We start from the raw sequence: 26318 nt of genomic DNA, 5'->3' as shown, positions 1-26318 counted from the left end.
GATCAAATAACACTGTGTACAAAGTAGAGCTCCAAAAACAGGCAGAGTGAAAAATCTTTAATTTGCAATGTGCTGGACTGGTGTTTTTCAGGCAATATATTCATTGCAAAGAAAGGCTGCTAAATAGGTGAGGAGCTAGGTTATTTCAGCCTCATAAATTCAATGCCCCAGAAGATTGTGAGAAACTGATAAACCTCCTTTGTTAAAAAAGCAGCCCAGTCTGCTAACCAGATACCCAAACAAATGACTTAATGCAGCAAGCACGCTCAGTAAATTTCATGTTCTAAGTTAATCCTGAAAAATGCATTTTCAACAGCTCTCCTTTGATGCAAAGAAAAAGTTTCTTTACTATCAGGCAAAGTGACACTTGACATGCTATCTGCCTATCCTGAGGGGAACACTGACATTTTCTAATGATATCCCCAAGGCCTTTCAGCTCAAGATATTTTACATTCTACTGGACATCAGTCACACTCCACAAACAACTGCAGCTTGCATGACAGTAACAGGTTCAAGGATTTCTCCTTAGATCACAGACATATGTTCACAATTCTACCCTTCCCCCTTTAAAGCGAAAATAATTTCAAGCTTCGTGCGTGCTCTCTCCTTCAGATGCCATTGTTTCCTGCGTGAACAGACCTATTGACCATGAAAGACCAATGCAATCCCACCCTGCCCTCAAAATTTGTTCAATTCTTGTCTCGTTGACGTGATTTTTTTCACATTTTGCAAACAGGCAGTGCCAGGATGGTGGAGGACAAGCCACACTGGAGACTCAGGAATCCAATTTCCAGCCCCGGTGGACTCCTGCTCAAAGCCACTTGCACAAGTGTGCTCCTTGGCCGAACTGCAAACGTCTTTTGGAGCAAGTTTATAACGCATTGTTCACATTCGCTTCGTTCCATTTTTTTTAAATTTGAACTTATGGTAAGGTGTCAACTGTGCTGCATAAACCTGTGCTCTGTAAGTGGAACTGAAATCAATTCATTTAACATAAAGCATTTTAGTCGGTCAACATAAAGTGCTCAGCAGTCATTCTAACCTAAACTAGGTGATACCTTTACTGCTCACAGTGGTTTGTGACCCGTTATTTTTCAGGCTCCTTCATGCAATAATTGCTTCCTGAAGAATAATATTTTCTACCTAACCTTTCCTCTTCAGTGATGCTTTTACAAATTTATGTTACATTTCTCCCTCAGGCTAATCAATTAAACAAATCCCCTACATCCAAATCATCAAAATCATGCTCAATCCAGGACTGCATTTAACTTTTTTTTGGGTTTTGATTTGACACAACTGTAAAATCCTACTGGTGGCAGCATTTCCTTCTACAGTTATCCAACAGAAAGCACCACACTGGAGCTCCACAATACATTACTTTTAGGACTTTGGGAGGTCTCTTGCAATAGTCTCATGTACTAAATATCACAGAATGCAAGCGGCGTTACTCAAAGATGTTTTGGCCCTGTGATATGGATAATTTAGCAGAGGATTCCTGGACACTTAAGCAGTCGCCTGCCAACAAATGCCACTTCATGAATCAAAACATCCCAACGGACAGATGCGAGACTGATGAATTTGCCAGAGGTCTTTACACAAAGTCAGTTACAGACATAGTTAGTAGAAAATACGTATTAATAGCTTCTTAAAACAGAAAAAAACATTTTCCAAAAGAGGAAGCTAACGTAATAAAATCTCACCTCAAAATAGGTTGTCTTCAAATCTGATAGGAGTCAGGTACAGGCAAAAAAAGCTTACAGGAAATGCAAGACTCAAAGAAGTACTTTTCATTTTGTAAACGTGGGAATATGAAAGAAGCTTCAAAATTTGGAAGTTCAAAAAAGAAACAAATCACTGGACCATAGAAAGTGGAGATCGAGGAAAGAAGAATTTAAATGTCAACCTTAAAATTCTAGTGATCACCATCTAACTGCAAAGCCTGCAAAGGTGTTTCTGTGTAATGAAAAAATATCCCATTTGCTGTCCCAAAGACAAAAAGCAATCACACTCACTGGGATCAAGAACGTGAAGGACAAGATTGAAAAAAAACCCAACAGTTTGTTTGAATTAGAAACATGGAAGAAGTCAGAATGTTTTTGGAAGAACATGACTGCAGCCAACGGGCATCAAGACCTGTATACCTGGATTTCTCAATAGTAGAGAAGAGCTGACTAGTGAATAAGACAGCAGTGAAAAGGAGACTTAGTTTCTAAGGCGAGAATTTCACAGTCTCCTCTGTGCTCAAGAATTTGGGAGAAAACTTGGAAGCAGCGTCAGGGCAAAGGACGACAGAACTCTCTGCTGGCAGTATGGGATAAATCATAAAAAAACAAAGCTAGAGGAGAGCAGAAGGGAAAATGAGTCTGCCGTGGAACTAAGAGAAGCCTCATGGAAGGCAAGCTCGAGCTAACGCCAAAGCAGGCTGATGTTACTCCTCTGAGGAGCTGACCTTTTGGTCACATAGATCTAATACAGCGGTCCAGAGTTCAGCACTTGCAATCTGTGCTAAAAAATTAAGTGATGCCTCTGTATGGTTCAAGATTTTCAATTACCGAGTGGTCAGCGCAGATCAGCAAACCACCAAATTTTTCTTCTGAGCTTAGAAGAACACGTGGTAGGTGCGACGAAATACACACCAAACTTGAGACCCACTACTCGGGAGTGGTACGCAAACCAAATCCCTGCACTTTGAAGGACTCTGGGCTTTTTTGTGGTGCTTCCAGGAAAATCTTACATGCTTTTTACAAATTTGACGGCTCCAGAAGACATGAGGTAACATCTTCAAGCAAACCTGGTACCCAAGGTACAGCATGCTCGCCACCACATATAAGATAAAGCAGTTGAGATCACGTATCAGGGTACTGCTAGCCTAGATCTTTATTTCCTCAAAGCCATTGGATTTTCCCCCTTCTCCTTTTATGGTGCTACAGAGCAAGATAATACACTGAAAAAAATAATAAAATTAACAAAGCACTGAGTGCCAAAGATTGCCTCCATGTGACACACACAGAGTACCTGCAGCAAACGTTGAGGAATAAGTGAAAACAAATATTCAAAGGTGATATTCAGCTGCACAGACCACTACCAATCCAGAAAGAACAGAGAGTTCAATGGGTTGAGGAGCAAATGTCAGGGCTGGAAATTGTCTCTCCTCAAATGCATAAGGTTAAAAAACCAAAAAAAATTAAGTTTGGCTTTACCTGTCAAAGAAAATGCAGGAGAAAAATCATGGAGATTCAACTCAGGTGAGCTGAGAGAATCACCTGAGAAAGAGTGGTAGCAATGAGCACACTAACTCAGCTTACAATTCCATGAGGAGGAACCTCCCATAACTTATTGAAGGCTCAGCAAAGCCAAGCAAAAGGATAATGACTTAAGAAGACCTCAGTAAAATAAGGAGCATTGGCTGGAGTGCTTTGTGCAGCTGTGCGAGAGAGAGCTTCTCTGCTGCCCAAGGACGAGCTGAGCTGGAAGCGAGGCAGCTCCAGGCTTATCCTCTGAAATAGCACCTCAAAGGGCAATTTTGGAGAAGAGGAATTGCTCTAGTAGCATGAGCTGTAAATCTGGAAAGAATTTCTTTGGAAAAAAAAATCTCTTCTTAGAGTAGGAACTATATTTGTTTAATTCAATTAGCAAGTTGCTCAACACTCTGATAGCTAACAAATATAGTTGGGGATTATTTCCTTTGTTATAGTAAAGTCGCTGTGACAGATTACGCCCAGACTGACAGATTTTACTTGCTGTATGAATATTAATGATTTTAGTACTCCCTTCTCAATAGTTGGGTTTAACATATGTTTCCATAATTGTGCATTATGCTGCACATAATGCACTTCTCTCTCTGGCAATAATTTTACTGCTCAAGATACTGTTACTTCAGAAGAGTAAAGGTGAACTGGCACATATTCATTCATTTTGTGACCTTCATCAGGAGAGAGATCTTTCAATTAACATCTTCATTAAAGTTTGCCATAAATGAATAGATTTGACATACTTAGGAATGAACGTTACATGGCAGGAAGAGAAGAAGGGAAGAAGAGCCAGGTTGAGCCTTACACTGTAGGAAATAACACAATCAGTTTAGTCTGGTTTAGGGAACAACATAAGGGACACCACGTCATTCCAGTATAAGTAGGGAGCCCAGAAAGAACAAATGTTATCAATCCTCCAAAAACAGAAAAGCAGTTTTCTAATATATAATCTTTGGAGGACACTGTCATGAGGCTAGATTGCACAGCACTGTGGCAGCATCTGAACTATCACAAAAACTTTTGGCATGTAAGGACCCTCGAAAATTTTGTATAGATGCCAATTTTTCCTTAATATAAATATTCCATAATTATGTAAGATGCATTTGTGTTTAATCAAATTAACTTGTTTACAGTTTGCATCGTACCAGCAAACTGTTTAGACTGTGATGACAGCAGAAATAGTAATAGTTGTCATTAAAAGGGCAACATTTATCAGATGTCCCAGCATAACGCCACACTTATTTTCTTAGCGCAGCACCTGGGAACCTGTCACAACACAAACCATAACTTTACGGACAACACTATAGTTAAGACTATAAGAAAACACAGGGTGGAGGACTGGAAAGATAATTATTCAGGGTTGGTAAAGTTGTGTTTGTGTAAATACAGTTTGTGTTAACAAGACTAGATGTCATTGCTGTCTCGTGTCATGTAAACAGCTTATGTAAAATGAATTGGTTTCAGCACAGTTTATTGAAAGTATTGATTTCTGCATTCAGAAACCACCACTGCCCATCTTTATGAACATTTCAAATAACTTGTGAAATAAAGAATGGCACCAGAGACTGTTCTTTCCTTACTAATAATTGTCAGGGAGATTCTAAGGTGATTTGGTGGGTCTCTTTGTAGGACTTTGTGTCAGGTTGTAAATCTCATTTCCTACTAAAGATGTGGCTGCCCTTTTTCCTACATTCTCTTCTTTAGGCGCTTTGAATCTCTGACATAACAAACTTGTGGAGTGTTCTCCTCCATCATTAAATGCTGCTGGAGAATTGGTCATACGTGATCACAGAAAGGGAAGCTCATCAGAGAAGCCATTTATGACTCTGCGTGTCTACTCTTTGACTTAACGAAAATACCTCAGCTCCTCATTCCTATTAAAAGTACTGAACTATAAGGAGCTCAAAACTAACAAGAGGAATTAGGTGCCTAATTCTTGAAGATTTTCGCCTTGGTCCGGCCTGATCATTAATTTAGGCAACGGTCACCGGCTCTCTGGACTTTTACAGAGGGAGTGGCCTCCCATGCTCTGTTTCTTTGTCTTTCCCATTTCTAGTTCCATTGCGTTACTAATTCCTTTGTAGGTTTTCTTTTCAGGTGTAATGCTGGGAAGGACCATTGCTTATTTCTATGGGGGAACCAAATCACTGGACCTTTTCACAAGGACTAAATTACCACAAGATTAAACAAGAGAAGAAAAAGAATAAAGCAATATGTAACTACGCATCACATTTCTCTCTAGAGTTTTCGAAACAGGCAGTGGAAAACACCGATATTTCTACATCATGTACAGTTTCGACTTGCAAGTCATATTCATATTTCTGAACTTACCTTGTCAAGGAAAGTGGGGCGGTCCATGGAAGACTCTTTGGAGATTGGTGGTGGGCGGCAGCCAAGGGGTTTGGTGACCATTCCATTATAGTCGGTCACTCCCATTCCACGCTTGTCCATTTCCACCTTCTTTTCCAGCAGAGCACCTTCACAGAAAGGGGAAACGGATTGAAAAAGGTAATGCAAAGACAGTGAATTTGCCAACAGTAGCTCACAGAAGTATGTCTTGCTTACAAAAGCAAAAGAATAAATAATATCCAATTGAACTGGACAAGATCAAACTCTCAGAATTATGAATAGTTCCTGTGTTGCTTCCAAGAAAAACTTAATCATACAGATACTTACTCATGGCCTGATCGAGATTCATATTGTTGCTCTTCAAGGCCTCTTCCGCTGGCTCTCTCTGTCAAAAATACACATTATGTTAAGAGAAAAAGTAATCATGCTTACATGATTCCAAAGCAAATTGAGAAAACAGATAAGTCTCTTAAAACAGTGGATTTAGTATTTACTCAGCAGCACAAATAACATCCACACATTTTTTTTTCTCCTTTTACCAACTCCCACAGCAATTGGATTCATTTCAGTTTGTCAAGTAAGTACCAGTTCTACAAGATCAAATTATATTCTTCTATTTAAATTTCTTCCTGCTTTTATAGAGAACTCAAATATCACCATGATATGCCTCTCTCAAAAAAAAAACCCAAACCAACAAAACACCCCAAAACAACAAACAAAACAACCCCAACAAAACAAAAACAAAAAAACCCAAACCAAAAAAACCAAAACCAACCAACCAACCAAAACCCCAAACCCACAGCTATAGTCTAATTTCACCTGTTTAATATGGAAAGGCGTACAGAAATGGAATTATTACTGAAGTTCGGAATTTTATAACAGAGGTTACTCTGAACTTCAGAAGTTCTAAAATGTCATCGAGCAAAGTATATCATCAAGTAATCTCAGCAGGAGAGTGAAGATCTTTTTGCAGCTACAGTCCGAAACGTTGAAAGAACTACAAGCTACAAGAGCCAAGCCACGGATGTGTGAGCTGTGGACGCTACTCACAGGGAAGCCCATGTCTGTGAGCTGTTTTATCAGACGGTTCATGATCCAGGCCTCGTCTTGCTTGCTAGATGTCTTCATGCCCTTAGTAAATAAATGGGAGATTCCATTAACGGTCTGGTACCAAAATTCATACTAGTTAGATGTACATAAAATATATAGTGAGTTTTTTTATTAATAACACATGCTACCGAAAGATGTATTAGTACATTAATTTAGAAAGAATTGAAGAACCCTCCGACCAACGTAACTATGATTCTGCTCCCCCACAAAGTGTACAAATTTTATCTCGGCTGAATAGGTGTTCAGTGTACTATTTAGTATTTGATTTGCTGACCACTGAATTAAAGCCACCTTTGAATTTATGTATTTCATTTTAATCCTTGGCAGGAAAACATAATGAGATAAAAATTTCTGAAATAGTAAAACACCTCCTGAAAAACATTCCCAAAACCGAGTTTGTAACCTTGAAGTTAAGAACGTTACTCAGTGTATTTTCTTAAAACAAACAAGAGCGTCTAGATAAACACCTTCAAAAGATCTCTGTGCAGCTTTTCTATCACAAAATCCTTAAGAAGTCTCTTCCTTTCAGTTCTCCAGAAAGTACCAAGGGACAAGCGTGGATTTGTTTTGGGCTGCGGACAGTACAAGAAACAACCATACTTGATCAAATCACTGGCCTAACTGTTGGCTATTGGAATAATAAACAAACTGGCTAAATGCATTCCCAATTCCTTTAAGTTACAGCCTGGCCTTGTCCTGAAATAAAAGACTGTGCAATGGAAAACTTCCCAACACAATTGTCTTTGTTCACGGTTGAGTGCAGTATTAATACAAGTTAGCTATGTTCTCATACCAGCACACACCTTACAATTATCTATTTGTTCCTCACAAATAGGAAACAGATACTTATTGTTGAACCACTTCATCACAAAGTGTTTGCTTTTCTACCACCATGGAAAGGGTCTGAAAGCCGCCTTAACGCTTTTTCTGTTTCCGTTAATACATTATCATTTCTTTAGAATACACGGAAGCTTATAAAACTTAGAGAAAACGAAAGCAGTAACAACAAAACTCCCGAAGCATCTGACATGCTTAAAGTCAAAGATCTCCCATTTTCCCCCGTGAGCAGGTCGGCTGTACTTGAGCCACTGTAGTGGCAAGCTGGGTTTGCATTCAAGTGTCAGAGCTCTCATTTAAGAGCTCAGGTGTACACAACAGAAAATCTGTGACAACTTATTCTAGAAATGTTATACTAGTTCCACTCTTTTCTAGAGAATGCCTTTATTTTTGTCTTACCTTTTGAAGTCCTTTCTTCGGGGCGTTCCCCCAGGAATTACAGGAGGAGCTGCTCTCCTGTGAAGCAGTATTATTCCACATATCTCCTTCTTCATCTTCCCACTGACTAGTACTGAGATTCACTTCATCCCCACCACTGCCCCAGCCTTCTTGCATAGATTTTGAAGCTGGAGGGAAAAGAAAGAGGGAGAAGAAAAATCAGATTCAATTTCCTGCAAATTTTGCAGAAATATCCTTCTATGCCATATCCAGTATAACATTTGAGTATTTTCAAGAGATACAGAGGTTCATCAATCAGCTTAACTGGCATTAAATGATAACTTCTTTGAAGCTAGCAAAAAAAGTACTCTAAATACTTTATAGCAGAATAAGTCCACCAACAGCAAGTCTGGCTTTTTCCTCAACAAATAAGATCTGTGGTCGTGATCATTTTGGTCTCCTAGGAACAAGGAACCAAAAGTATGACCACACACTTGTTAAGTGTTATTTTTGCTTTCAATGAATCTCACCATTTTACCTGCCACATTCTCTGATGAACAAAACCAAATTTCAAGGTCATGAATGGTCAGAAACTTGTTCCCACCTCAGAAGAATGAGATCTGAGCTGCAGGGACCGCTTTACATTCAGTGAACAGGCTGTGTCACATCATTCCATTTCATTCTGTTTAAAGCTGGGATTACTCATGTTAAGGCCTCTCACTCCTCTTTTTAGGTTTTTCTGGGCCTTCTAACTATCTCTCAGTATAGCATTTTACAGGGTGGAAACTTAAAGACTATCACCATCAAAACAGAAGTCTAAAACAAGCACTGAAGCTTTCAAGGCATTTTGAGATGGAGGATTTTTATCAAATAACATTAGTTAGGAACCACGAAGCAGGAAGCAGTTCCTGAACCTAGGAACAGTTTAAATAGCTGAAGAAAATATCCACTCCCTCGGCTTAACAAAATAGTTATGACTAGTCATTCTCATGTGCTGCTTCTCCTACGACAATCAATCCTATCTTGATTGACCTCAGCTGCTTCACAGCCCAGTACAGGTTTCTTTTAGGCAGCAAGTGATAAGTACTGTTCGTGTTCTTCGGCATTTTCACAGTTTCCTGTGTCCCTACTGTACTGCTTCCAAAGTACGCAAAAATACTCTAGGGAATATCTTTAAATTGTCTGGATCGATGCACTATATTCATACTTTTGTATGAGTTTGGTATCTGGAATACTGATGTCTTGAGACAGCTAATGGAGTTTTGAGCACGAACTTATTAAGAAGGCCTCTGATGTAAACGCACAGGAAACCAGAAGAAGTGCTGTTTAAAAATACTGGGAGAAGCAAACACACTCGGCCCTTTCCCCCAGTTTTGAGACGGTGACACCCACGCACACACCTGGTTTGCACAGTGCTGGGGCAGCAGCTGGAGCGTTTGTTCTTCCGTACGTCCCTGCCGGCTCGGCAGGATTATCTCCCCACCCGGTTCCGCTGCTGGGGGGCTTCCCCCAGGCCGAAGTGCCATTATCCACCGCAGCAGAAGGGGACGAGGGCTCGCCCCAAGGAGCTTCGGTCTTTGTGTGGACAGTAGGCATTTCTCCCCAGCCTGCTGGAGCAAGGGGAAGGAGAGAACAGTGACGAGAGGAATGGTTTCTTTTCATCAATTCTTTCAAAGACGGACATTTTATTAAAGGCTTTGTCTGGAAAGAGCATGAACCAGTAACTAGACACAGTGACTCTAACTAAGCATATAAAAACCTATCCCTTTGATTTGGTCTCAAAAGTCGTCGTCTTAATGAAATACTAATGCCAAGTTGTCAAGACGAAGTGTTTTTCAGCACTGACAGGAGCAGCCAGGCTCCAGGTGAGCACCAGAATGGTCTCCAGGGACCAGCTGTTTCCAGTGTGACTTCTCAGAGCAGACGGGACAGGGCTCGTGGAGCAAGAGACCAGCCCCAGCGCTCCCTCCAGGACCTCAGTTTGAGCTGGACCTTGTTTCACTGAAGCATTTTAAGCTATAATTCCTTTTAACTATTTACAAATTATCAAATCTTTTTTCCCATGCCCTACAAGTAAGATACGTTTGTTACCACTTTCAATGTAATTGTTTTATGCATTCCTTTTATCACAGCTCATGGTCGACTGTGTTCCCTGTGTACCTCTTCATCACTGAGTCTCTATATTGTAATAAATATGATTTTTAAGGAGAACCAGAGAAGACCGCGATTAGAATCTATATTCAAAACATGAGAAATAGCAAGAAGAAGTTGCTGTTTTCCTACAGAGTACTATTTTTAACTCACTGAAAAACATGAGGTATAAGGTACTATATAGAAGCTGTCTTAGTCTGGCTTGGCTTGAATATAATGTGCTTAAATCCATGAGACACCGATTCCAGCACTGAAGTCAAATGCTCTACAAACAGCCATAGAGCTTCTGAGTCCTAAGAGCAACACAGCAAAAGCATTGATGAATTTAAAATGACTACTACGTCTTAAAAAAGTTTTCTCTGAAGAGACACATTCAAATCATAGATGGAGTTCAAGGTATTAATACTTTTAAAAAGTATACAAAAGAGCCAGACACATAACAGGCAAGATTTCCATCTGAAACAAAAATACTGTGTTCTAAGCTCTAGCAACGTATCTTAAATTCCTGGTTATTCTAAAGTGTGTACAGAAAAACACAGAGACACACGTGTATGTGTAGAAATGAACCTGTACTTAACGTGACAACTTCCCTGGTGGAGCACCTAAAAATACTGATTCAAGCTTTCTGCTTGTATCTTTAAGCCAACTTCATTTAAGGAATGCTTTATTTGAATTTCTGCCTCACTACTCAGGAGGCAACCTTGTTAGACAACTGTATGTATTTAACCATACTGGCACCTGAAAAAGATGAACTGCAGGCAAATGAAACACAAACCAAAACATCTCAAAAGCAGCAACCAGGATATAAACAAAATAGAGAGAGCACCGAATACTACTGTTTCCTTGAGTTCACACAAACTATGCTGGAAGCTCCTCCAATTTATGAAATCAACCTTAAAACACAAGTCGTATATTGAAAAGGCAAAGTGTGCCAGGCTGTAGAATAAAAACTCAAAAGAACTGGGCCTCTGTTGCTATTTATTATAAATTCAACAACACTGATAAAAGACCACAGATGTGTAACATCCAAGTTATTTTGAGTTAAGTGCTTCGAATGTGCTGAGCAGTAAATACGGGATTATAAATAATGAGCGAGCCAGCCTCTACTGAAAGAAAATACTTGCAAATACATAAAAATGAAAAAAAAATCCATTAACTAAAAGCTTTCAAAACTATCTTAACAGATAAAATTAAGTGCAGGAAAACAGCAAATAAAACTTGAAGGTTGCTGGAGGAGTAACTTGTGCGTTGCAGAAATTAACCCATATGTAAACTCCAGTTTACTTCTCCATGATGAACCTGTTTTCCTCTCTGTGGTATCTGCTACCTTAATGTTACTATCTCTGGGCTACTTTTTAATGACTCCATATGACTCAATTTTAGAAACTTAAAAAGGTGGATAAAGTTACATTTTTGAATGAATGATGCAAAATTCTACTGGTCCAAGCAGAAATTTACTTTATATTTGCCAAAGGACCTTTTTTTTTTTTGGTTAAAACAAAGTTTTTCCTCAATTTCAAAAATAAGCCAGTAGGCTTCATATTTGAACCAGAGAAGGTGGAATATTGGGTCAAGGAGTCTGCAGTGCCATCGGTTTCCCTCTGGCAGCGGGATGCTCTCCAGCACCATCACGTACCTCGCAATAAAGGCAGCTCACAAACAGCGTTACAGTGGTTGAATCCAAGTAAGAAGCTACTTTTAAGTTCCTTTCCACAGCTGTTTGAAAGGAAAACACCTTCAGTGGTCTCAAAATCCAAACCTGCCTAAAATTTTCAAAAATTCTGCTCAAGAGAAAACTTCTTTTCTCTAGGAAAACAATATGCATTTAGGCTTTCCTGAGAAAAAGCTCCATGCCTTAAATAACACTCAGATCTGCACGAATGTCGTTTTGCAACAGAATAAGCTCCATCAAAGGGTTCTTTGGCAAGAAAGTGAGGTTTTAATACTGAAGTTTTAAAGCACTGTTAGAATTGCAAGAAACAAAAAGATCACAGCGAGTAATAAACATGGACACATTGGCAGAGCTTTGTTTTATAGAAATAAAAACATAATTAACATTGGGCCACAGCCAACAGGAAATCCTCAAGGGAAAGTGAAATGTTCACTAAGCTGTGGCAGGATGCAGTTGTTTTCCCTCAAAATAACCCCATGGCCATTTGGATGGCAGAAATTGTTTTCCTTGAAGTTGTTTGGTCTGCGATAAATACCAGAGCGTATGACTACAATACAGGCAAACCAAAATATTAGAACCTTATGTAGATGAAGAAGGAAGAAATTAGGTAGAAAAGAGATTGTTTACTAAGTAGTCACTAGTTAGCGTGCTAATAATAGAAAATACATAATCTGGCAGGCAGGGTGTGTGTAAAAGGGAGGGTTATATATGTATTTAAGAGTCACCTGTAACCCTTAACCTTTCAAGTCTTTGTGTTTTGAAAGGTATCCCAGTTCACGTGCTGGGGCTCCACAGCTTCTTGTATCGCTCAGTGTTAGGGACGCTCTTATTTGGCTTCCACCCTTGTTTGAAAATGAGGGCAGGTCTCTCGGCATCCCCCGGCTGCCCCCCAGAACTCGGCTGTTCGAGGCCTGGGCACCCACAGCAGGATTTCAGGTTCTTACACATGAGCACCCTACAGGAGCTCAAAACTGATCTGGTTTCAAATCCGCCCTGATCAAAGTTCGAAGCGAGGAAACCACATCACTTATAATCAGTGTTTCACATAAATTTCATGCTGTGAATGGCACAGAAGTCGCACTGAGACAATGGCACTGGATTCTGAAAGGAACAGGGAGATGTTCAGAGCTTTCAGAATTTAGACCTGGTTCAGATTTTTAAAACTTAAGCTCCTTAATCTTTAGGAACCACAAAGACCTTAATTTTCAACCCATATGGAAGCCTATATTATCTTTCATTGTTTCTTTCCTCAGCTGGAGGATGGTGGTTGGAACCTGCCTAAGGGGAACAGGAGAGCACCGAGTCCCCTCCTCAGCACTTGGAGGAAGGACTCGGTGCTGTTCAGGACCCAGAAACCTCTCTTTGAATCATCCCTTTTTGGAAAACATTTTCTCACTTCTCGTTCCCTTCATATCAAAGTCACAAGAGTTAAAAAAAGAACGCAAAAGTAATTTAAATTAAAATTGAATCTAAATCCAAACCACTAGCTTTCTGCTCATCTTCCTAAACTCACCACTGGTTTGGAAGCAAGCTCCTATAGCCAGAAAGGATTATGTTTAACACATTTTCTATCTTTTTTTTTTCCGATAGAAAAAGAAACTCCTTAGAGCCTTATGCATTTCCAGCAAGTGTGTACCAACATCTGCTTCCCATCAACAGCTTTTAAGTTCTGTATTCAAAAGAATTTTGAGAACTTCTGGGGCTGGGTGACAACTTGAATAACAAGACTGTAACTTGGCCTCCGTTTCTAAACTAATACAGTATAAACTTAAAACTCAAAATGGACTGTCACTCCTTTGTGAACAGCAAACTAGATGTACAGCAAAATCAGAACCCACTTCTTTGCTTTCAGCACTCGTAACTGTGCCATCTTACAGCTAACACAGAACAGAATCCAGGGCTTCTTATTCATGATATTCCCTGAATAACAGCGAACGATAAAGTGATTGGCAAAGCAGTAAACTTTCCTCTGCAAGGTGTTAGATTATTTGAACAGCATTAACAATACCTTGCTGTATGTGACCAGTTTTACAAGCACAGATGTAATTATCCACAAATCAGCTTAACGAAAAAAGAACCCACCCAAAACCAAACAAAAACCCACTTTCATGATACCTCCTCTACAGATCAGAAGTTTCAATTGTCAGCTTCATGGGTAAAGTTTTAAATATGGATGAAATAAGTCTAAAGTAAACGAATTACAGATCGCATGTGTTGGACTGACAAGTACAAACCTATTTAAAGATTTCTCTTTCTGGAGAACATGTTGTTTTATTAAAATAGAAACACTCAACTATTAAAATATTTGACCAGACGAGGGAATATGAGACTATTTTTACACAGACATTAAAGTTTGAATTATTTCAAAACATCAAAGAGAAAAATGATGGAAATAAGAGAAGTAGAACAAATCCCACTTGGAGAAAAACACAGTAAAAAAGTCAATATTTAGCCATGACCAAGACGAAACAAAAACTTGGAGACAAAAATCCAATGAAGAATTTTAAAGTGCATTGCAAGATTGGATTTATTTTGAGAAGTCTGTGGTCATGATACAGAGCAGGGCTGCTGGTAAGTTTTATTTAAATACCTCCCTCCTAAGCATTTCTCTCATTTTTTCCCCCATTTTTATTCCTTGCTGCTTGTCTACAACAGCATCTCATCTTTGATTAGAAAAATTTCTAAATGCTTAAAAACTTTCTTTGGAACCCAGCTGAAGTTATAATGACTTTTCCCAGCCACCCTGAATATTAACATCTTTTACCAATCCGGCTTTATGAGAATCACATGAAAGTCCAGGATACTACACGTGCTTGAAACCTGAACTATGGAAGAGAACTGTTTCTTCATAAAAGATAACAGAGGAACAGCAACCATCTAGATTCATGCAGTTGTTGAAAAACATCTATTGCAAAGAAATATGGTTTATAGAAAAGAAACAGATGCACAGTGTCTAAACAAGAACAATGCCCAAGAGACGGTAACAGAAACAAATAAGCGAAAAAAGTAGCAAGACGACCCCGAACTCTCAAGTGGTTGAACTACAAGAAAATGCTAAGAACTGTGGAAGGCCTGAAGAGATAAATAGGGATCAGCAATGCAAGGATCCAGCATGATTTTGACTGGGTGTTGTTTCAAGCCTTTCTTAAGTTCACTGGACCGTGCAAGTTTGTGTGTCAGGTTCCACAGTTCTGCCCTCAAGACAAAAGTTAACGCCGCTTCAGAGTAAATGAATGAACTTATTGTATGACATAAATACAGGACGGGTAACTACACAGTGAGCAGGCCAGACAGCCTTCAGTAATCAGTACTGGCATAAAGTATATTATAAAACTATTTTCATACCTGGACCAAGCAGTGGGGACCGGTTCGGCTGGGCACTTGACTGGTGCGATGGCTGAGGTTCAACCATATTTGTGTTGATAATGGTGCTAGTGGTGGTGGTATTGGTTGTGGTACTGCTCTGAATTATAGGATTATTTCTATCCCACATGTTTACAGTCTTGTTGTTGTTGTAATTTGGGTCGCCCCAAGCTGAGGTACCATCATCGATTTCCATCTTGCGGCGAATGGACGGTGGAGATGGCTCTTCCCAGCCAGTTGCCTCACAGTTCTCTTTTTGTTTGGCTGGCACTGGCCCACCAACCCACCCTGACCCCGTCTGTTTGACAGAAGCAGCTCCTCCCCAGTTACTCACATTGCTGTCCTGGGGTTTATTAGCCCAGTTTTGTTGGGGGCCTGGCTTTAAAGATTCCCCCCAACTTGTACCTGTATTAGCCTTGCTGTTTGTGCCATTTCCCCACCCGCTGGTCCCAGACCTTGTGGAATCGTTCCAGCCAGACCCCGACCTATTGTCAGAATCCCATCCAGATCCATTCTTCTTCCCATCACCCAAGTGTCCAGGAACAGACGATGAATCTGTCCAGTCACCACCTCCTGAAGTCCAGCTTGGGTTTGATTTCTGTCCATCTCCCCAGTTTTGAGATTTGGGTTTCTGAGGTTCACCCCAGGTAGGTGATTTGTCCTCCTGATTTGCGGTCCCACTCCAAGCGTGGCCGCTTTTGGCAGCAGCAGCATTATTAACAGTAGTAGAGCTTGCTGACTCTCCCCACCCCCCTGGGCCGTTTGGTGCTTTGTTGTTATTGTCTCCCCAACTTGTATTTGTTGGAACAGCTGCCGGTGGAGAGTTGACCCACCCAGATACTGAAGAGGTATTTGTACTGTTCATGATGGACCCATCGTTCTTCCCCCCTGAGTTTGAAGATTGAGTAGCTGCACAACCCCAGGCCTCTGTTCCATTGTCATTCTTGCGTTCAGACCTTGGGGACTCTTCAAATTCCCAGGCAGTGTTTTGCTTTACAGGGGTCTGTCCCCACCCCGTATTGGACAGGACCCTGGGGTCAAGGTCATTTCTTGGCAACTGAATTTGCCCTTGGTCTATCATCCCTTTGTCTCTCCTCCTGCCCTCTCCAGCTCCCTCCCTCCCGGTACCGCCTTCGTTTTGACTCCCGCCGCTGTCGTTACTCCCTTCGCTAGCTGTGGTGCCAGACGCCGCAGCTTTGGCCCAAGAGTTCATTTGTTCGTTGCCCTGCTGCATGGCAGGATTCGGACTGCTAACACTAGAGCCATCCCACCCTGTTGATCCTTTCCCATTGATGTCGCTATTGGAATGCTGGTTGGGGGGCTTGCCCCATTCACCGTTCACCCCGTTACTGGTGCTACGGTTGGGGTGGCCCCAAGCTCCAGAATGCATACTGCCCACGCTGCCGTTGCCACCGCCCCTGCCCCACGCGAGCACCCCGGGACCAGAAGGAGGCCCCGAGTCCCAGGCGCTCGCGCCGTTTCCTTCCTTTTGCGCAGCACTGCTGGATCCATTTTGTTTAGCACTTAATGCTGAGTTCACAGTGTCTCCATTCCCCTGACTGAACCCAGAATTGCTGTTTCCTGTGGCAGGATTACCTGGGGACATCCCCCACACTGAACTGCCCATTCCTTCACCACTGCCCCCACTGACTTGAGAAACTGATGTTCCGTTAGCACCAGGAAGGCCTTGCAGGTGGGGCGGGATGATGGCCCCCATGCCAACGGCCATCCCCCAGTTCGGCAGTCCGTTTGTCTGCATTGCATTGATAGGGTTTGGTGAAGAGTTCATGGGGTTAGTGTTATTTGGTCCATCAGTGTTAAGGTTCTGAGGTTGTACGCTGAAAGACACATTCTGAGAAGTGGACGTTTGTGGTTCTGTGCTCTCTTGCGGCAGCAAGTTTCCCCAAGCACCTAAGGTGCCTGTTGGGTTCCCATTCTGGTTGCCCATGTTCTGACCTATGGCACTGACCGGACTGCAAATACTGGAAGGGTTGCCTGCTCCCACAGTTCCTTCATGTCCAAGTACAGGCCAGGCAGCTGGATTGGCATTAGGGTTAAGGTTAAGATTAATGCCAGCATTCGAGTTGGAAGCACCCCAGCAGTTCTGACTTCTACCATCTCCCATCATGTTGTCCATCTTTCCATCCCCACCGCTGGCAGAGCAGTGAGCTAGGCCAGAGCCGGAGCCCCCGGCCACCCCCCACACTCTGGCCGAGTTGCCGTTGCCGTTTGCTCCACCAGCTCCAAGGGCACTCTGGTTCGAAGTGCTTTGGACGAGTGCTCCGTTGGCGCCATTATTGCCATTAGTTTTCTTTGTATGTCCAGTGAAGTTGCCTTGGGCACTCCCTGTAGCCATGCTACTGTTCTCTGAGCCACAGTTGGAGGCAGAGTCAGTGTCTGTAGTACATTCTGAGGCAGACTCAGTCTCAGCTCCGGTAATGGAAGGCCACGCTTCCTTGTCAGTCCTGTCTATTATCACTTTATCCCAGCTGCAGTTGCCTTCACTCCTGAAAGCGGGCTGCTGTCCCCAGTGGGAATTCTCATAATGGTCTCCCAATCCACTGTGGCTGAGATCTGAAAGGATCCAACAAGGTTCAGAATGAGTCCACTGTTCAAGCACTATTTTACATTGCTAGGCACAGCACTGCATCCTGCTAATGTAGACTACATTCTCTAACATAATATAGTAATTTTCCTCACCACAATAAAGCACGATGCTTTTTTTTTTAATCTGGCAGAAGTCTCAATTAAAATAATGGAATGATTCAGTTTCAGAACAAAGCAACAAGAGTGTTTTGTATCCCTCAGTATATTAGTAACCATGACAAGCAGGCAATAAATAAGGATAGCAAATACACTAACCTATGTGAAAAATCTAAAAGGCAAATTTGGAAAAAAACCAGAAAAATATCTAGCAGACTCTTACATCTACTTTGATTCAATTCTCAGTTTTCAGAGAAACACAAAGAAAGAACATCCAATACAAAATGTAAAATGTCTGCCTGCCATTAGATATTACATCCACATCCCCATCAGACTCAACACATTAAATTCATACTGCATTTAGGTTTTCAACCCTTCCTGCAAATCAAGGAACAAATACTGACAGCTACCTTCAGTGTTCAGTGTCAATTATACACTTAAACACCACTACTGTATCTTACATTTTAGCAGAGAACTTGAGCATTTCTAAATAACAGTTCTGTCAAGAAACTTATGATTTACGTGCAGTTTAAACATGCTTTTGCACTTGCAGACACAGTCCAGTTTCCCCCCGAAGCAATGAAAATCAATGCTATGTTGTAAGATAGATAGAACGCAGTCTTTTCTGAGCATCTCCCACATCCTCGAACATTGATGCTAACCCCAAAAATTAAACAAAAGCTCTTGAGCATCCGAATTGCTTGCTAGAGTACAAAATAAAACTGGAAGACACATCTCGTGCTAAGAACTCAAGCTTAGGTCAAGTTTTTGCATTTACTTTCTATCCTGATTGTTCTCTACAAGATTTCTAGTACAGATTACTCCTTTTAGTTTCTTTTGATAGTTTTATAGCAAGTAATTCAGTTTGATTCCAGGGATATATATTAGAGACAATTGACAGAACAGATCCTCTTAACTGCTTGTCTAAATAAATGACAAAACTTCATACGTGTAAGTTAAAAGTTTCAGATGTCATTAATTTTTACTTGCTGTAAATCTGTAGAAACATGACTTCTTATTTTTTATTATTTTAATAAGAAGAATATTTTGCGGGGAAGATGGATGCAACGAACCTCCCAAATAAGCTGTTAACAGTGGATGCCTAATATGCATTAATTTAAATCACAAATATTTTGGTGTGATTAGCTCTTCTAACTGCCTCCAATTAGAGGTGTTCTAATACTGCAGAAAATTGTTCCAAGAATATAAAAAGTCCTCTCTCTTTGACAAAGTCTTCTCATTCACACATTTCATCTGTAGCTTTTCAAGAAAGAGGGGTGATTACTTGGTTGCCTCATGAAGATTTATCAAGATGAAGAAAGAACACACCAAACCAGGAGAGAGTGCACCTTCCTTATTTTTTTAACATAAATCAATTGAAGACAAAGTATGAATGTCAGAGAAAGGAAAACAGGCTTAGCTCATCACCTGACTTCTCGTGATGCCAGGAAAAGCCCAACAGAAAGAGCTAAATAATTGAAAAGCATGTGACAAATCCAAAAGAGAAGGTGAAAGGAGCCACTTGGATTTATGTGGATCCTCTCCCCTACGTGCAACGGCTAGAAAGGAAAAGCATCACGTTAGTCCTGGATAAAGCCAACCGGTTACATTGCAGAGCTAAGGAAGTAGGTTGAAAATTTACCTGATAATCCAAGTTTGCTGCACAGGTGTTAAACAGAGACGAGAATCCCAGATAAGGCACGGAAGGTGAAAGAAAGCCATTCAAACGACTTTAAAAGGGTCAACAGGGTCAGAAAAATGAGCCAAGCGGCATTCTTAGCAGAACAGAAACGAACAAAGGAAAAAAGCCGCGGCAGGCCAGGCCAGAAGATAAGAAGTTGAGGCAAGCAAGGAACCAGATAAGAAGAGTTATGCGAGATTTTTTTCAACACTGTGGGTGGTGAGATTCAGCACTACAGTTCAGACGTGACGGAAGGGTTTTAAAGCGGCTTGAAATACATTGTTCCAATAGAAAGGTCTTGTCAAGGCTGAAATCTAAGCTACATGTGCGAGTGCCAGGGAGCAGGATGGTGCTGCTCAAGGCAAGAGAGTGTCTGTGCAAGGCAGGTGTGAGAAGAAGGATCAAGAGCACAGTGTGAGATGTCTCAAACCCCACAAAAACGGCACTAGGACCAACGAGATGAAAGAGAGCTGCTGGTTTAATCATTGCTTTCTCTTCACCCTCTCCCCCAAGGATGGTGGTCAAAGTGGTGCTCAAGTTTGAGAGCAGCCAGGAGACAGCGGGAAGGGGTGGGATTGGAAGGGGAAGATGACAAAACAGCTTCGAAAGACTCCTGAGAGTGGGGAGCAAAATGGTTCACTAAATAAGATTCCAGGATTTTGAAGAGCAGTCACATAAATGAGAAGAAAATAAAATTATGAGGGGTGAGAACTATGAAGACCAAGAGATGCCCACGTTAAAAGCAGAAAATGGCCAAATGTCTCAGCTGGGATAAGCACATCACCGTACCGCACCCGGTACATCTGGCGTGGCAGCAGTTCAAACCCTTTCGCTTTTGGTTTGCAACTCATAATTCCTCCTTTTCGTGTACCAGCAGCATAGTTCTTGTTACTGAGATTCAGATTATACCCCCAACAATAACCACTGAGTGATCAGAACATGGTTACTTTGACCGGGATTACGAGAATTTTTTTAGGTGACATAAAATAAGCCGTGTACCTGTGCTGCGCCTTCCTGGTACCTTTCACAAGTCACAGATTCAAAAAAGAAAAAGAACAAAACCAGAGACATGCAATAACTTCGCTGTGTCCAAACAGTTACTGGAACAGTTAGTTTAACACCAAGGCTGCTGCTCTAAAACTTGGAAGAAACAGGACAGATAAAGGAAAAAAAAATATCACAATATAAAGAGCAAGATGCAAAAACTGTGACTCTGCTGAAGAGAGAACTTTTTATATTCTCGTCTCTACAAGCAAATAACCAAAAGATTTTCCATTTTCCCTAGATTAAAATATCGTTCCTATAATTTAAATAACCAAAGAGTAGCACAGTCCTACTTAATCCATAAGGACTTTAAACATCAGGGAAAAATAAGGAAAGCGAAATATTTTACATTATTAAATCTAGAGAATTTTTTGTTCGGTTGGTTGTTTTTTTTGAACACAGAAATTTCCTGCAACTTTCTAGGAAACCAACTCTTCATAAAAATTGCCAGTATTTTCTTTTATTTTCAAAGCTGTTAAGACAGAAATGGGAAACACATTTAGAAAAAGAATTCTTAAGAATCAGTTGCTCTTTATTTACGCAAAGGTCAGACACAAGGCACCACAGTCCACCAGAAGCACTTCTATCCTTCCTCTGAACCGAGCAAAGACTTTAAACAAAACCTCAGGAACAGCAACCGCAGGTATTTGGTGGCAGGAAATCCTGGTGCAGGTACACCGCAAAGTGAAATTGAGTTTTAAATTAGAACTTTGTGTTTGAAAAACTTAATTACGCATCTTTTTTAAAAAATATGGTTCCCTTGATTAACAACGTTTCTTCAGCAATCAGGAAGGAAAAAATAATCTGCAAATAACAGCTCTAAGTTGTTTTAAACAAGCATACAACTTCTGTCAAATTGCAATCATTCACACTACCTGAAAAATGCATCAGCGCTACCAATAAGCATGAGGGCTGTATTTTGTTTTGTTTTTCAAATAATATCTTTAATGAGCTGGGAGGAGATTGCTGGTGTTATTCTACACTGTACCCAGTACCAACTTCAATTTAGTACGTATTAAAAATAGAAAACATTTTGGCTGTGTTTGATAATGAACATGAATAATCACTTACAAAATCAGTTTCATGTTTACATAGATTACAAATGTAAAGTATGACTGGAGTGAAATGGGAGAAGCTGTTCATTTCTTATACAAGCAAAACACTTTGCCTGCACAAGCACTTTACCCAAAGCTTCAATCCTCCTCTGAAAATGTCATTTACAGTAACATTTTTCATTTTTATTCAGCTGAGCTAAAAGAAACTCTATCTTCAGAACTTCCATTACTGTCATTAGTTCAAACGCTGCTTGGTAAAATTCTGCATCCTCAACTATAACATAACACTCAGCTGATTTAGGAGCCGATGTATGGAGAGGGTGAGCAATGGCAAAGCCTGGGATAAACTTTTAATGAGAACCACATTAATAATAAGTTTTGCCCGTCCAATTTTAAATCAGATCTACTAGTGACTCTCTCTCTTATTCCTAGTTTTATTTTTCAGCTCATGTCAGCGTAACACCAACCAGGTTCATGGGCTCGTCCCGTCCTGCCCAGAGGACAGATCACGGACAGCGCTGTTGTTTGCTTTGACACGCAGGAGACAGAAAAATCCCCAAGGCCAGTGACAGGCCTGCTGGGGTTTTACTTGTCACACAAAGGTTAGTGATCGTCAGCAGGAAATCAGGAAAAAAGGGCAAATTACTTTCTCTCCCCAGAAGAAACAGTTTTCAATTCAACATGAGCAGATCTTTAAAAGACTATTATTTTCTTTTTTTAAAGTTTGAATTAAATAAGAATTTCCAGAAACATTTTAAGTGCTGGATCAAACATAGGCTAATTCCTGAGAGAAAAAGAAAAGATGACACAAGCACCTACTCTAAAGAATAAAATAAAATAAAGCAGAAAATCTGGGAACTGTAGCGCTAATATTTCGGGTTGCCTGCTACATCCAGCTCTATGCATTCGCTGAGGCAAGGGACACATTTCAAAGCTGTCACCTCTTTGAAGCCACTTACAAAGCTGACTTACAGCAAGCCCCACAGATGTTAGCAAGCTGAAATCTTGAACAGCGTACATAATGTGGAAAGACACAAAAGAGATGGAAGCACTGAATAAAGCAGCTTTATTTATTTTAAAACTAAACCATAGTTAAGTACACAAGAGGGAAAGCCTATTATCCTGTTTTAATTTTCTGCACCACAACATTAAAATGTAGTTCCTTTCCTCTGATGCTGAAAGCTTCTAAATGCATTAAGAACACAAGCAAAACTAAACATTTTTCATTATTAGTAGAGATTTCACTAAGTGCTACCTCTCCAAAACAAAAGCAGCAGTAGAAAACATCAAATAACAGCATTTTTCTGCTCAGTGCAATGTATCTTTAGCAAGCAGCTCGCTGCGAAGACGCCATTTTATCAAACCTGAAATGCAGCCAAAAGCTTAGGACGCTGTGCTGCTGCGCTCGCTCTGAAATGTTATGTAATAAATTGATTTAACAGAAGCAGATGCTATTTTCTCAGGGTTAGGGTTACTTTCCTTTTTTTTTTTTTTTTTGGCTCTAAAAAGGGCTGATGGGTAATAAAATACCTGAAGAAAGGAGTCGCCCAACCATCCTAGGAGACGCTACATTGTGTGCAGAGCTGTTTCTACTCCTGCATCTACGTTCTCCAGGGCTCTCGGCTTCAATATGTCGGCTGTGTACAGTGTGAGCCTCATCCTGTAGAGCTGCCAAGAAAATCGCTCTGTGCGAGCAAGCGCCCAGACAACCTGCGAGCTCGCTCGGGCCTCGGCTGCACTGGCTGTGGAAATGCCCTTTCCACACACAGCCCGCCTCCCCCTTCCCTCGCTCCGCTCCCCCGCTCTAGGTGAGGGTATCAACAGAGTGGGGTTTTTAAGCTTTGATTATCTAATTGCAGCTGACACTAAACCGATCTTCCTTCCTCTTTAAATTCTTTCAACTGTCACAAAACATTTTCACTTCAGGACGCAGCTACAATTAGCAGCCTGGCTGCTTTTCTTCTGGTTTTGAAAGTCAGCCAAGAGAAGACGCGGGCGCTGCCGACCGCCTGCGCGGGCAGTGGCTCCTGCCTCCTGCCCCACCGACACCCCCTGCCCCGCCAAACCCTCCTGCCTGCCCCACCGACCCCTCCTGCCTGCCCCGCTGACCCCTCCTGCCCTGCCGACCCCTCCTGCCCCGCCGACCCCTCCTGCCCCACCAACCCCTCCTGCCTGCCCCGCCGACCCCTCCTGCCCCACCAACACCCCCTGCCCCACCAACCCCTCCTGCCTGCCCCGCCGGCCCCTCCTGCCCCGCCGACACCCCCTGCCTGCCCCGCCGACACCCCCTGCCTGCCCTGCCGACCCCTCCTGCCTGCCCCACCGACCCCTCCTGCCCCAGACACCTCCTGCCTGCCCCACCGACCCCTCCTGCCTGCCCCACCGACCCCTCCTGCCTGCCCCACTGCCAGCGCCTCGGCAGCTCCCGCCTTGTTGGGGGAGCAGCAGCCCCAGCTGCACATGGGCCTGCTGCCAAGCCCCTAATGACTTCCCTGCCTCTATCGCAAAAAGATCTAAGTGGCAAACATGCGAGCGTATTAATCAAAGGCACTGCTGTTTATAAACACAAAAACTGCCCTGAACACCACAGACCAGGGCACTCTCTGCGTCCCGCAGAAGGGGGGACGCACCATCTTTTCCCAACCGCAGGCTGGAGGGGGCTGGCTCTCTTTGAGGCATTTGAACATGCAGAGTGTGAACAGAAGGTGGGGGGGGGGGGGGAAGATTAATGTTTTCATCACAAATTCTATAAGAACACATGTAGAGAACTTTTTTCAATGCATATATACAAATTCCAAAGGATCATTTACAAACAAGCTTTCAGTATGTCTAATACACTCTTTTGCAATTATTTCCCCTGCTCGCTTCTTTGCTCTTCCTCCTCCTCCTATCTGCCCCAAATACATATTAATTACACAGTAAGCGGAGCACGTTTTAAATTTGCTGTTTCAATTCTTGTCAGGTGTTCACCTGAGCAGTGTCATCCTTTTGCACTGGCTTGCACACAACTCATGTCTCTTTAAAGGTCTGGCTGCATTCTCAGAATTGCTGCCACTTCACTACCAAAGCACAATCGCTGCTGCTATTCTTGGCTCAAGAACTGTTCCACTAAAGTACTCCTGAAAATAGTTGGTTTCCTTCTGAAGACATGTTTCTTTGCAATAGTCTCTAAATACTGGACGGGTTTAACCTCATTTTAAGAACAACAGATGAATGAAAATCAAATCTGCTTGGTTTTGTTTTCATTTAGAAAACTATTTCAAATGCAACTACAAACTATGCTGGAGAGTCAAATTTGAAATAACTTTAAAATCAAAATATTGTTGTGGATTGTTATATTCCTTTATATCAGCTATGCATGTTTGAAGTTTCCATTAGTTAAAATGGCATGTCAAAACTGGAAGAGAATGTAAGACACATTCACATGTTGCTTCTATTTTTCTTATTCATATTGTAAACTTACTGAAATCTACTTCAACTTATGGAGGCAGGTACTTCTAAATTCAAGAGGCCTCTGTTTTCCAGGCAGGGTACAGGGGAAGGCAACGCAGAACCCCAAGGCAGCGCCAGAGCCCACCCCAAAGTTTGGCACCAAACTCAAGCCCAGGTCCCACTGCAGCCCTGAAGATTAAAAAAGGGGATTAGAGAGGTCATGCAGACCACTCGCTGGGTCTAAGGAACTATTCCTGACATCAGTGACACTCACCCAACCCAACGAGGAAGCCCTCAGGTAAGAGGGACTGCACCTTCCCCTGGGCTTTGTCTCACCTCTAAGATAGCTTTCATCTTGGCACATTTTTCCTAATGTCTAACCTTCATCTTCCTTGTTGAAATTTAAGTCCATGACTTCTTATCTAATCCATCACAGGCATACAGAACATATAATTTTCATCCTTGCAGCAGTCATTTAGGTGTTTGTGCATTTCTAATGCCAGTCTTTCTTCGACTTAGCACCTCCAATTCCTTCACTCTTTGCAAGGCTTGTTTTCAAGATCTCTACTCACTCCTGTTGCATTCCTCTGCTGTTCTTCCCTTCCTTCTGAAAGCACAGTATCCCAAACTGGACTCAATATTCAGAGGCTTTATCAGAAGGGCCTCACGGAAAGCAGTATTTATTTCCCTCAGCACATTTGTCTTCTTTTCAACAGCATGACAGCATTGATCTGGTCTACCCTGTGACCAACTCCAGATCCGTTTTTGCAGTGTGATGCTCACATAACTGTATTTGTGTACAGAGCTGCTCTGACTAAATTAAAGAACTTTTCCCTTTTCTTTATCTCTCATTCAATTACAGAATTTTGCCAGCACTATTCCATATCGTAATTTTGCCTTACAGTTGCCTCTCTCTACTTTGGTAATGAAGGCTGTTGTTTATTGCCAAAAGATTGATGGAAATATCAAAGAGTACAAATTTGCACTCACTCAAAATGTTCTCGCTTTGCCAATAAGGACTGATAGCAACTCCCTGTCTACAGCTTCCTGAGCAGCTGTGACACTTCTTGCACTAGTTTAATCTTATACTTCCCACGTATTTACATCACCACACATCCAGTGGGAGAAAATCTTCTGGGGCACTGTTAAAAGCACAAAGTCAACTTCTAGGACATGACTTTCCCTCCCATTTCGCAGTGCTGACAGGAACTACCCTCCTTTGGCATGACCTGCTCTCCACAAACCCAAGCTGGCTCTGTTCTTCTCTCTTGCACAGTTCTAAATGCACAGAA

General features: G+C 41.6%; 1 protein-coding gene across 10 annotated transcripts in view; it reads right to left on the bottom strand.

Moving 5' to 3' along the window:
* TNRC6C (trinucleotide repeat containing adaptor 6C) overlaps positions 1 to 26318 on the bottom strand; it is a 93734-nt gene that overhangs the window by 17771 nt on the left and 49645 nt on the right. For 4 of the 10 annotated variants that reach the window (XM_065647500.1, XM_065647505.1, XM_065647506.1 and 1 more), the window contains 7 exons: positions 15094 to 17685; positions 9326 to 9535; positions 7947 to 8113; positions 7178 to 7282; positions 6651 to 6731; positions 5928 to 5985; positions 5583 to 5728 (listed from right to left, as the gene is read on the bottom strand). In XM_065647500.1, coding sequence (XP_065503572.1) covers positions 5583 to 5728; positions 5928 to 5985; positions 6651 to 6731; positions 7178 to 7282; positions 7947 to 8113; positions 9326 to 9535; positions 15094 to 17685 — 3359 coding nt within the window. Of the gene's footprint in view, positions 1 to 5582; positions 5729 to 5927; positions 5986 to 6650; positions 6732 to 7177; positions 7283 to 7946; positions 8114 to 9325; positions 9536 to 15093; positions 17686 to 23124; positions 23234 to 26318 lie in introns of those variants that run through there. The other 6 variants (XM_065647503.1, XM_065647507.1, XM_065647504.1 and 3 more) reach the window with 4 other exon arrangements.

This window comes from Caloenas nicobarica, chromosome 18 (assembly GCF_036013445.1).
Source record: "Caloenas nicobarica isolate bCalNic1 chromosome 18, bCalNic1.hap1, whole genome shotgun sequence".
Taxonomy (NCBI): domain Eukaryota; kingdom Metazoa; phylum Chordata; class Aves; order Columbiformes; family Columbidae; genus Caloenas; species Caloenas nicobarica.
This window is presented reverse-complemented; position numbering and strand designations above follow the sequence as displayed.